Here is a 12,392-nt window from a genome sequence, read left to right as displayed (position 1 = left end):
AGTGGCCCCTGATATGGCCCACAGGCTATTCCCGCTCCAGGCAGAGCTTTGTGGAAACACACAGGATGATGGTGTGACAGCGTTCATATTCTGCAGGGCCCTGCCAATCACCGTAAACTCGTCTAGAAGTCATCACTGCCAGAAACAATTTCATTTTAATGTGCTCATTAGAAAACTCCCAGCACCTACATAATCGTGAGCCACGGCACACAGTGTTATTGCAAAAACTGTTTCCTTTAATGCTGCAGTAGAAAAAAAAGGTTATAGGAAGTCATATAATGGGTGCTTCATTGTCAACAACAACAACAAAAAAACACGGCACAGAATGCATAACAGTGTCTGTGCTGTTTACATGCCAATATTTTACACCTAATATTTCTGTACACTGGCAGCTGTCAGTTACTTTAGCAAATGTACTGCCAAGAATGTAGCAGAACTGTCAATCAGAGGTGAGGTAACCATGGTTACCTTTCATATCCCAAAAAGATAAAGCTGCAGTGCGGAATTGTGGGAGAGTAATTAGACAGAAAAAAAAAAGAAAATACCAATCCAAAGGCATTCTACGATATGAAACAACAACCAAGAGTGCTTATAAATAAGAGGTTACATGTGGAATTCTTCATTACTTCATAAAGTAACATCTTTTGTACAACCTTTATATTTTAATGTTCAAATACCGGCACATGTACTTGTCTTGTACTAGAGGTTTAACCCTTTGAGCACGAGGTGGAAATAAAAGATTTCTGGGTAATTTTGTTCCTCTTATTTTCATATCATTTGATTAAATAACATATTTATAAAACTATTGTGCAAAACAATTTCATTAATGTCTTCATATATTGTGCACCAGTAGATAGTCATACTCCTCTTAAATTAAAAATATAAAAATGATGCATAATTTAGACAGGAATTAGTATATATGTTTTTATATACATTTTTACACAGACCTGAATTCATAGAGGCCCCTGATTAAACAAAGTAAATGACTTCAGTTTTAGATTTTGCATCACATACAATGCATCTTTAGAGATTGGTTGTTGGACAGGGACATATATTACTTTCATTGTGCAGCTTACAAACCACACAACAGCTTGGTCAATTCCAATCTAAAATAGTTTGTTTTGATAAGGGTTCTGGATCATTCGGGTAGAAGTGCTTGGCCGTACTCAGAGGGTTAAATTTCAGATGCTGACCCCAGCACATAAAGGTCACATTAACAAAAAGAGAGCGAAAGAGAGAGAAAAAAAAAGAAAAGTGCACCAGATTTAGTTACCAAATGTTTAACTAAACTGTTGAATTTATGCATGCAGCTTATCGCATCTCAATGATGCCAAAATATAAAGAAATCAAATCCAATTTACACAACTTTCAAATGCATACCACTTCATTTTAAAATATTGTTTAACCTTCATATGTTTCATCAGTGACAACAGCAAAAAGGAGAGCATAAACAAACAAAAGCTTCTTGGGCCAGAGTGAGTCTACCTTAAAGATAATCAGAAACCACGTGCCGAAACTAAACAGTAGTTCTATGGCATCGTTGTGCAGTTTCATCACTTAATAGTTTTAGTCCTTTTTTGAAAGAAATGTCTGTGAAAGGCTAAAGATAGACCAAGAGAGAACGTGAGAGAACATGAGAGAGAGAGAGCGCAGCATGTCCACAGCTTAGTGCTACTGTTTCTCTAGCTCACACACATACATAAGGTGGTCCTCTGGGGATTTCCCATGGGTCTTGCTCAGGTGGAGCTTGACCGCGTGCTTGCTTGCAAAAGTCCGGTTGCAGAGCTTGCACTGATACGAGGTGCTGCTACCGTCCTCGTCAGGGGAGGGAGACGGGGAGTGGGCGTGGGAGTGAGAGTTGGAGTGGTTGGAGAGCAGTTTTTCGGACAGGCTTTTGGTGTGACGTGAGATCTGGCTGACAAGCTGTTCTCCAGACAGTTTTGCCAGGTCTCTGAGTCTGAAGCCCAGGTGAGACTCCAAGTGGCTGACGTAGGTGGAGGGGGAACGAATCTGAGAAGCACAGTCGCTGCAGAAGAACACTGGGTGGCCTGAGTCCAGGTTTTTTAAGAACTTCGTCCCTCCGGTTCTCCTCAGCTGGTACTTGACGTTGGCCAGCCAGTGGCTGATGGTCGTCATGGAGAGGCCTGTGAAACGGGAGATGTGCATCCTCTCCTGGGGGCTCAGGTCTGACATCACGTACTTCCCATCGCCAGTCTGCCGGAGGCTGGCAGCGAACTGTGCCTGTAGGATGTGCAGGTGCTGGGGGTTCCAGTTGGACTGCCGGCCCTTGCGTTTCTGGGCTGGAGAGATCTCCTCTAGCTCCTCTTGAGTGGAACCCTCGATGTCAGACCTTTCCGACAGGCTGTTGGGCGTGGAGGACTTGGAGGCTTGACTCTCTGTCAGGTTTCTCAGCATGTCTGATATGTCAGACAGGGCGTTCTCACGCAGCGGGGAGTTGGACATGAATGAAGCCACAGCAGACGAGGCCTTGGCCATGGTGGCTGTGGAGGAGGGGGAGACAGAGGAGGGTGTTGATGTGGATGACGACAGGGCAGCTGAACCCAGGGAGCTACTCTTTTCGTTCTTGCCTTTGGTCAGGTCTATTGGCTGGTCGTTGTTGACGTGGTAAAAGTAGCGGTCCAAGTGCTCATTGTTTTTTTTGGTATGAGCTGGGGTGGAAGCGGCGACCGCGGCCTTCTCTGCCAGGCTGTTGCTCATCTTGAAGAGCATGCTCATGGGGTCCAGGGACGGCAGAGCAGGCTTGGCTGCTTTACCCAGGTGGACGTTCATCACGGACTGAAGCGCACTTAGAGGATTGACGAAGGGCTGCTCTGGCGGGTGGTCTGTAATAATGGCTGTGCTGCCACACAAGGCAGAGATGGGGGATTTGACAGCCGACTCCATTCCATTCTCCAGCGACTCCTTCATATTGGTGTCACCGTTACAGTCTTTGTGGCTGCCTCCTCCGATGCTCTCTGGGGTTTTAGAGCCTCTCCTCTCTTTAGGGGACTCCCCTCTGGCTGACTCCCCAGCCTCGCTGCTGCAGGGGGAGGGTGTGGTTCGTCTCAGTGGGGACGCCCTTACATTCGGCTCCCGCATCTTCTCCTCCACCTTGGCTACTTTCTCAGTCACCTTCTTCACCAGCTCCTCCATGGCGTGGAAGTTGTTTTTGGGGAGCGGAGAGGTCTGACGGCTGGGAGGGGAGATCAGAGGTTGGTTTTTGGCGTTTTGGGACAGGATCTCTCCTCCGGGGAACATGTACTTCAGAGCTGAGCTCTTCCCTGAGTTGGCCAGTGAGAGCTTCATGATGTTGGGGAGCTGGTATGCAGCATGGATGCTGGGGTAGCCCCCCCAGCTGGGAGCACCGTTCTGTGCTTTGTTGATGGCTGATGTCACTGTGTTCTCCAAGGACTTGAGGATGTCAAACCCTCCCTTAGGGCTCTCCTCCAGATCCTCCTCTGTTAAGTAAGAGTATTTGGAGGAGATATCGAATTTCTCCTCTGTCTCGTCATCTCCGGTCTTCTTGTCTTTGCTGCTGTTAGTGGTTTCCTTCATACATTCCTCTTCCTTCTCCTCCTTCTTAATCTCCACAGCCATGGCAGGGGAAATACTAGAGGGAGGAGGTATGGGTGGAGGAGGTGGGGAGAATGCTGTGGCTGCCAGTGGCACAGACTGGAATTTCTCCTCACCGGCAGAGATGGTGGGGACGGGCGGTGGGGGAGACTCCATGATGGGCTTGCCTTTCTTAATGGCAGAGTTTGTGACCTTGATGAAGTGACCGGTCACCATCATATGTGCTGTTAGCTCCTGAAGTGTATCGTGGGAGCTGCCACATTCCATGCATTTCAGGATCTGGGACTTCCTGGACTCGAACTGCCATGCATAGCTGGCTCCATTCTGGTGGCCGTAACGGTTGTTTGGGGTGATGTAGGGGTTGGATGCCTTATGTAGGGGGTCATTATGGTCATTTAGGGAGGGTTTGGGGGTGCCCCCGTTGGAGTCTGGGGAGCTGGGGAGGTCGAGCTCGATGGGGGCTCTCTTCCGCGCGGAGGAGATGATCTTGGCTGCCACAGGAGTCACTGGCTCCTTCAGAGGCACTTTCTGGTAGTGTTTTGTCTTAATCATGTGGACACTGAGGTCCTGCAGAGACTCAAAGGAATGTCCACAGTACATACACTTCAGGACCTTCTGAGCATCCTCTTTCCCTTCCATCTCCAGGAGGGATCGTTTGCGTGGCTTGGACCAGCGCTTGGTGCCGTCGCTGTCTGTCTCGTGGTTGTCATCGCGGTAGTGGCCTGTCTCATTCATGTGTACGGTCAGCCCCACCAGCGTGTCGTAGGCAGCACTGCAGTCCTTGCAGCGGAACTTACTGGCACCTGTGAAGATGGAGCCGTAGAGCTTTGTGCTCTGACGGTAGAGCTGCACGGTGCTAAATAGGTTGTTTTGCTCCGCTGCTGGGTGGATGAGTCGGTTCTGGTTCTGAGAGACCTGCTGGAGGGTCTTGGCCACGGCGGACTGGTGCCAGTCGTAACCATTGCCATTGCTGCCACAACTGCTGCTACTGCTACTGCTGCTGCTGCTGTGGCTGCGTGGTGGTTTCTCCACCGCTGGCGGCTGGGTGAGGTTGAAGTTCAGAGACGACCAGTAAGAGTTGGTCAGGAAGCTGGTGTAGATGGCCTTCATCTGCTCCAGGCTGTCTGGCCCGGTGGTGGCGCCGTCCTCCATGGCTGTAGCTGTGGTGGTGGCCATCATGACAGAGGAAGATGGCGACAAGGACGTTAGGGGCACCTTCGCGACCTCCTCCTCATTTTTGAGAGAGGCACTCTCAAAGTCTGACATGCGGTCACTGGACTCACTCAGGTGAGACTCATTGTCCAACTCGTGGCCGGAGAAGTCGGCCACGGGGGAGTCATGGAAACCAGGCCGGTCATTGAAAAGGAAGTCCTTGTCTTGGCACATGTACTTGACCGCAGGCTCCTCCTCCCCGGCAGAGTCCTCCCCCTCCAGGTCCTCATCGAACAGGGCAGCCTCCTTCTCATCCTCAGGGGCATACGCTGAGGAAACAGAGAGAGAAACAGAGAGAGGATTGTTATTACCACAGTACCACCATGTCTAATGATGAAGATCTCCAATTTGACATTCTTGCGATGCCTTGCAAATCAGACAGTTGATAGAAATACAAAGCCCTAGAATGTCCTTCCCATATCAGAAAAACAAAGCAATCACAGACGAGACTACTTCACATCATAAACTGTTGCTGTAATTCCATTTCAACTTCCCCGTTGCATTTACATTGTTTTCCAAATGGGATAAAGTTCCACCCTCCCTCCCTCCCTCCCTCCCTCCCTCCCTCCCTCCCTCCCTCCCTCCCTCCCTCCCTCCCTCCCTCCCTCCCTCCCTCCCTCCCTCCCCCTTTGTTCTTTACTGCAGAGAATGAGAAAGACAGAGAGAGAAGAGGGAGAGGAAATGCCTCTTCAAACACAACTTGCCACCTTATTCTTCTCAAGGGGCAACAGCTTGAAATTAAAACTAAATTTGAAATTAATGAAGCACATTCTGGAGGTGGCATTCGTTTCTGAAGTAATAAATTACTTGTATCAACCTCCGAGACAGCAGTTCCTGTCTGTCAATTAAAATGTCTTACGCTTCTTCTTCAGCCTCTAATGCATTTCTTAACAGACACGCTCACCATTTAAATTAAGCATGCATTTTCACTCATTACACAGCACAGGCTCGCCTATTCGTAAATAAAAATGAATGTATGTACGTTTCCAATGACAAATCTCTCAGAACAAAACACATTTACTTCAATTACAAAAGATGAGAAAGTTTAGTTATTATTTACAGTTTAGCCTGGAGAGTATGCTTTCAATTTGTATTCAAATCCCTCCTGTTTAAAACAATCAAATGTGGATTGCAGTGAGATGGAAACATACAAATAAAAAAGCACTTTCTATCATTGTGCAGACACATACGCACATATATTATTTTGTGATGGAGGCTGTCGGAAAATAGTGGGCTGGAAGACAAGCAGAGATGATAGACAGGACATTGGGATAATTCTGTACATTCCTGACCGTTCCTGATTCCTAGCAGTTCATCATTCATTGTCCAGGTATGTAAACTAAGGACAAGAATGACACTGACAATGGTGTGTCGTTGCAAACGTTCTATCGTCATCAACAACTCCTAAAGGTCACTTGAATATATCTCAACAGTCAGAACATTATCTATAAGAAACCTATATATCTGCTTTAATACCGGACACTATAATGCTATAGCAAAAAAATAGCACTCACTTATATATACAATATTCATATATGTATTTTTTTTTTTACAAACGACTATCCAACGTTGCAAAGACAACCTATTTCTTATACTGTCCTTCCTATATTCATTCCGATAAAAAGTCAAGTTAGAAAAGTTAAAAGAACGGAAAGTATTTACTAAAACTTATGAGCTTTGTGGGAAAGCCACAGCCTCTTCATAAAGGTACAGTTATACCTGGTGACATTGGGTAGCTTCCTCCAGAACCTGCCAGCCATGTCACACAACACGCTCCACTAGTGTTACTGCTGACTTCTATCTCGGAGCGGTACTGAAGGTGTGAGCACTGCATCAGCCCAGACACAGGGAAAAAAATCTCTGTCATTGTCAGGGGGCTCATTCTGTTGCCTTTGGCAGTGTGATGCCGTGGGATAAACAGATGCACTGAAACACGCAGCAGCTCCCAGTCGTTGCGCTGCAGTAAAAACGCTGTGCCTCCAGGCAGTCTGCAGCCTTTCAACTGAACAAGCAGGCTGCTTAATGTTCAATCTCACACATCAGCATGCAGCAAGTTGGAATCGGTTACCTTATGTATACTAGTGTCTAGGATGTATACAACATAATACATTGTTAAACAACACCTGAATAAGAAGGAAATGTGTTCTTACAGCCAATTATTTTGGTAGCATGTCTACTTAAAATGATACAGCATTTCTGAAGAATGTGTACACATAAATCTTAGGGATTACACGATTATTATATCCAGAGTAGACAATATACACTTTTACATTTAGATGCATCATCCTCTATAACGGACATCTGCCATTTTGTGAACAGATGCAGCAATGCTCAGAAAAGCACATTTGGAATACGGAGCAACAAAAGATGGGATATCTTAACATGTAATCCAATACCACACACAACTCAACAACCCTCAACAACCCTGATCGTGCAATGCACGTACGTACGTACGCACGCACGCGCACACACACACACACACACACACACACACACACACACACACACACACACACACACACACACACACACACACACACACACAGCCATCTGTTCTGAATCAGCCAAAACGACAGCTGTTTAAGAGAACAATGCATTTGCTCAGGAAGCAGTCAGAACAGCACTCACATCGAGGCCAGACACCCATGTGAAATCTCCTTCCTCAAAATACAACCCAGACATAAAGCTGTTAAATGTAATTAAAACACACACAGAGAAAGGAAGGCATGGGGGGAGGGTCATTTTAACACCAAAGCCAATAAATCTGAAGTGAAACCTTCGCTACCGCACTAAATATAAATGTATAGTTCACTGAAAATATAATTACAACACTGATTTGAATGTCATTAAAATGTGCAACTGAAAATACAGCGTGAGGCAAAAAGAATATGCCTCTCTCTGTGCCACTGCCAAGTTATTTTTCTACTGAACCTCCTGCCTCCCTCTCAAGTGTGAACAAACCAGCCGAAACACTAACCTTGACCTGAACTTGACAGAACAAAAAACAATATTGTGTGTGTGTGTGTGTGGTGTGTGTGTGTGTGTGTGTGTGTGTGTGCGTGCGTGCGTGCGTGTGCGTGCGTGAGAAAGACAATGAAAGAGATACTGAACGAGGCGGTTTTGTGAATGATTCCTTTAGTTTGTATTTGTCTACGTGTGTCTCGCATTAAAGTAACATGGAGACGGAATGTAACGCAACACGCACCCAGTGCACAACTTACTACTTAAACCTCAGCTTTTAGCCTAAGGCATGGAGAGTAGAGAGAGTGCGAGAAAGACAGGAATAGATGTGGAGGTAGGAGGGAAGACAGGCAGAGAGGAAGGAGGGAGGTCTTGGAAAGCCCTAAAACCTGAGGCCACACAGGGAGCATCTCACAGGCCTCTGGACCGGCGCCAGGCCACAGGGCCCCTAAAGTGACCGTGGATGTGTGTTCCAATATTGAGCTTTCAGCCCTGGTGCAGGCAGAGCCAAACGCTCTCCGCCACGCAGGTGCTCTTTTAATTAGAGAACGGGATGGGTGGAAAAGAAGGGAGAGCGAGTGAAAATAACCTCTGAATTAATTGGCAGCAGAGAGGAAGAGAGTTTGATCTCATTTGCAGTGGGATATTAAGAGGGAAGACCCGTTGAGAATGGCTCTTTGAAAATGGGGGGAGAGACGTGTGCTTTTGGGATTGGGACCGCGGAACGCACAGCGATTAGTTGACTTATCAAAAATAACACATTTATCTGTATCAAAGGATTCCATATCCAAACAATCCAGCTCTGAGCCCCCAATGTATTTCCATGATATGTCATGTTATGTCCATCTGACATCTAAATCTTGCCTACCATTTGATACAGTCAGTTGGTTGCTGTTAAAACTCAGTAGCAAATTATTCTGAAAAAGTTCTTTCCATAAAAGGTCAAGTCTGGTCGACGTGATTGTATACAAGTCAATACAAACACTAAGGGTTCATTTTAGTCAAGAATTATGCTGTTAGGATACAGTTCATCATCATTACATAATCACTTCACAGGCAAATCATCCACACAGGCACTCTATTACAGCATGTATACAGAACTGTTTAGGAGTGAAACTGTGGAATGTATGACACACACTGTGTGTGTGTGTGTGTCTCTGGTGTGTGTGTGTGTGGGGGGGGGGGGTCTGTAGTCACATGCTTGGACAATTTCAGACAGACCACGGGACACATTTCATCAGACGAGAGAGACACTTCAGTAAAAAAGCAGGAATGAATCATCACGGTAGCCAATCAAATATCCCCCGAGTTAACGTACTCTGCCTGGTCAGAACGGAGAAGAGGAGCAAAAACCTGCAGGACCATGAATACCTTTCTGTGTCGGGGTGAAGGTGGAAAGGGAGAGAAAGTGCTAGTTGGTTGCTAATGAAAGATGCTAAATATAGCACCAAACCCCACGTTCGTAATGGGAGGTAGCAAGCTCCAATACAGCAGTAGGCCTATCTGCTAAATTATATCATTAGAAAGTTATCATTTAGCTTAAGGCAGAGTCAGCCTTAAACTGACACTGCCAGTGTGGTAGTGGAGAGTATGAGATAGCACCAGACCCTGTCTCTGTCCCTCCCCTCTCCTCCCCTCTCCTCCCCTCAGATGAGATCCTATACCTCCCCTTCTCCTCTCCCTCGCCACTCGCCGCTACCATGACCCGCGTTAATGAAGTTAATTGAATCTGAGATCAATAATGCTTAATTATTGCGATTTGACATGCACAGACAAATTGGTTGGGCGGGCTGTGTGTGTTCTAATCTAGTGTGTGTGTGTGTGTGTGTGTGTGTGTGTGTGTGTGTGTGTGTGTGTGTGTGTGTGTGTGTGTGTGTGTGTGGCAGGGAGGTGGGTAAGGGGCCATTTCTGGCTGGAACGAGGGATTGAAGCGAGGGAGAATGGAGGCGAGGGATCGCCGAGGCGTGCCATCGATCGTAGAGAGACGCCCCATCGACCCAGACGCCTGACGAATGGAGCCAGCTCTCCAAAGCTACAAGTAAACGTTGCCTCCGAAAGGAAAGGCTACCAGCCTCCCTACCCCGTCCAGCCATCTCTGTACAGCCCAAGACCACCAGGACCTGTTGAGATGGATTAAAATAGCAATGTTGCACAGAGAGAGAGAGAGAGAGAGAGAGAGAGAGAGAGAGAGAGAGAGAGAGAGAGAGAGAGAGAGAGAGAGAGAGAGAGAGAGAGAGAGAGAGAGAGAGAGAGAGAGAGAGAGAGAGAGAGAGAGAGAGAGAGAGAGAGAGAGAGAGAGAGAGAACTGTATATAGACATAATATGACATAATTCTTTTGGAACTTTTGTGAGTGTAATGTGGACTGTTCATATTGTAGTGTTTATTTCACTTTTTTTTAAATGATCTATTTCACTTGCTTTGGCAATGTAAACATATGTTTCTCATGCCAATAAAGCCCCTTAAATTGAAATTTAGAGACAGAGAGAGATAGACAGATAGAGAGACAGAGATAGAATGCAAAGGAATCGGTGACATGAGGATACATGTCATAAGCACCGCAAAACGACCTAGCTACTACGTGGAGTATTTGCATATGCATTGTGCTGGCGGGCCGGCCGGCGCTTGGCTGTGTGATGATGAGGCGAGGGGAGCGTATATCTGAGTGAGGGTGGATTAGGGGAGATAGAACAGGTTAGGTAACGGGGAGTCGGCGGGAGCGGAGGCGGAGGGAGCACGGTGGAACTGTAAGATTATGCATGAACACCGGTGCGAGCGCGGCTAATCGGCTGCTCATGCCACTCAGCTGGAGAGTGGCTGACAGCGTATTTACACACCGTGCCTCGCCGTGCCGCCGGCTCCAGGTGCCTTCCTACATGCCTGGCCCCCTGCCGTCGCCATCCCTTCGCCAGGGTGCTTCCCCAGCCCATCTCCGCGCCTTGACACGCCACTGACGCGTTCTCAACAGAACAAATAGGAGACATCCTCCTCTCCCAGCCCTTCCTATCTATGCGCTGGAGAAATAAAACAAGGCTTCTCCATCTAGAAATGAAATAAACCTTAACTTCAGGTTGTTTTCTTAAACGGTAACGTTTAATGTACAAATGACCTGTACCCCCGCACTTTGACTCGGTACCGGTACCCCCTGTATATAGCCTCATTATTGTGTTACATTATTGAATTTCTTACTTTAGTTTATTTAGTAAATATTTGCTTAAAATCTTTCTCTTGAACTGCATTGTTGGTTAAGGGATTGTAAGTAAGCATTTCACGGTAAGGTCTACACCCGTTGTATTCGGCGCACGTGGCAAACACAGTTTGATTTGATTTGCTTTGCTCGGCGTTCACAGACCAGCGGAGAAGCATGGTGCTGGGACGTTCAGTAATAAACGCAGTGTTAGTGGAGGCCACGCCACGCAGTGTTAGTGGAGGCCACGCCACGCAGTGTTAGTGGAGGCCACGCCACGCAGTGTTAGTGGAGGCCACGCCACGCAGTGTTAGTGGAGGCCACGCCACGCAGTGTTAGTGGAGGCCACGCCACGCAGTGTTAGTGGAGGCCACGCCACGCAGTGTTAGTGGAGGCCACGCAGTGTTAGTCGAGGCCACGCCACGCAGTGTTAGTGGAGGCCACGCAGTGTTAGTCGAGGCCACGCCACGCAGTGTTAGTGGAGGCCACGCAGTGTTAGTGGAGGCCACGCAGTGTTAGTCGAGGCCACGCCACGCAGTGTTAGTGGAGGCCACGCAGTGTTAGTGGAGGCCACGCCACGCAGTGTTAGTGGAGGCCACGCCACGCAGTGTTAGTGGAGGCCACGCCACGCAGTGTTAGTGGAGGCCACGCAGTGTTAGTCGAGACCACGCCACGCAGTGTTAGTGGAGGCCACGCAGTGTTAATGGAGGCCACGCCACGCAGTGTTAGTGGAGGCCACGCCACGCAGTGTTAGTGGAGGCCACGCCACGCAGTGTTAGTGGAGGCCACGCCACGCAGTGTTAGTCGAGGCCACGCCACGCAGTGTTAGTGGAGGCCATGCAGTGTTAGTGGAGGCCACGCCACGCAGTGTTAGTGGAGGCCACGCAGTGTTAGTCGAGGCCACGCCACGCAGTGTTAGTGGAGGCCACACAGTGTTAGTGGAGGCCACGCCACGCAGTGTTAGTCGAGACCACGCCACGCAGTGTTAATCGAAACAACGCCACTGACAAATCCCCCTACTATATTTGATTTGTACTTATTCTGGATTACCTAACCACGACGAGAGTCCTGTCTTTCTTTAAACACTACTAAAACCACATCAAACCACAGGAGTAGTTTTGTAGCGAATCCCAGACTGTCCGACACATTGAGAAGTGGCGTGGAGAGCCGTGTTCCTCAAAATTACACACAGGCTCAAAATGACCCCATTCAGACAGGTCCTCCGACACGCCACGCAGCTCTGAACGGACTTCCCTCTGAGAGACAATCTCACCGTGAAGTTTACAAAAGGCAGAGACACGGTCAACATTTCCCCAGTTGGCCTGAATGACTGAGAGAGACCTGGTTTCTGTGTGAATTCTGTTGTATGAAATGCTGGCAAACTGTAGAGGAGGCACGAATCATTAGAACAACTGTTTTTCTCTGTCGGTGTCCATCCCGTCACATCCGTCCCATCGCATG

General features: G+C 47.8%; 1 protein-coding gene across 2 annotated transcripts in view; it reads right to left on the bottom strand.

The window, feature by feature from the left end:
- Nucleotides 1-215: 215 nt before the first annotated feature.
- The window catches only part of tshz3b (teashirt zinc finger homeobox 3b), a 37,171-nt gene continuing 24,994 nt past the window's right edge, over nucleotides 216-12,392 (bottom strand). For both annotated transcript variants that reach the window (XM_014175571.2, XM_045708207.1), the window contains one exon: nucleotides 216-5,054. In XM_014175571.2, the coding sequence (XP_014031046.1) occupies nucleotides 1,672-5,054 (3,383 nt within the window). In that variant the 3' untranslated portion in view covers nucleotides 216-1,671. The remainder of the gene's footprint in view (nucleotides 5,055-12,392) is intronic.

This window comes from Salmo salar, chromosome ssa26 (genome assembly GCF_905237065.1).
Source record: "Salmo salar chromosome ssa26, Ssal_v3.1, whole genome shotgun sequence".
In the NCBI taxonomy this organism is placed as follows: Eukaryota; Metazoa; Chordata; class Actinopteri; order Salmoniformes; family Salmonidae; genus Salmo; species Salmo salar.
This window is presented reverse-complemented; position numbering and strand designations above follow the sequence as displayed.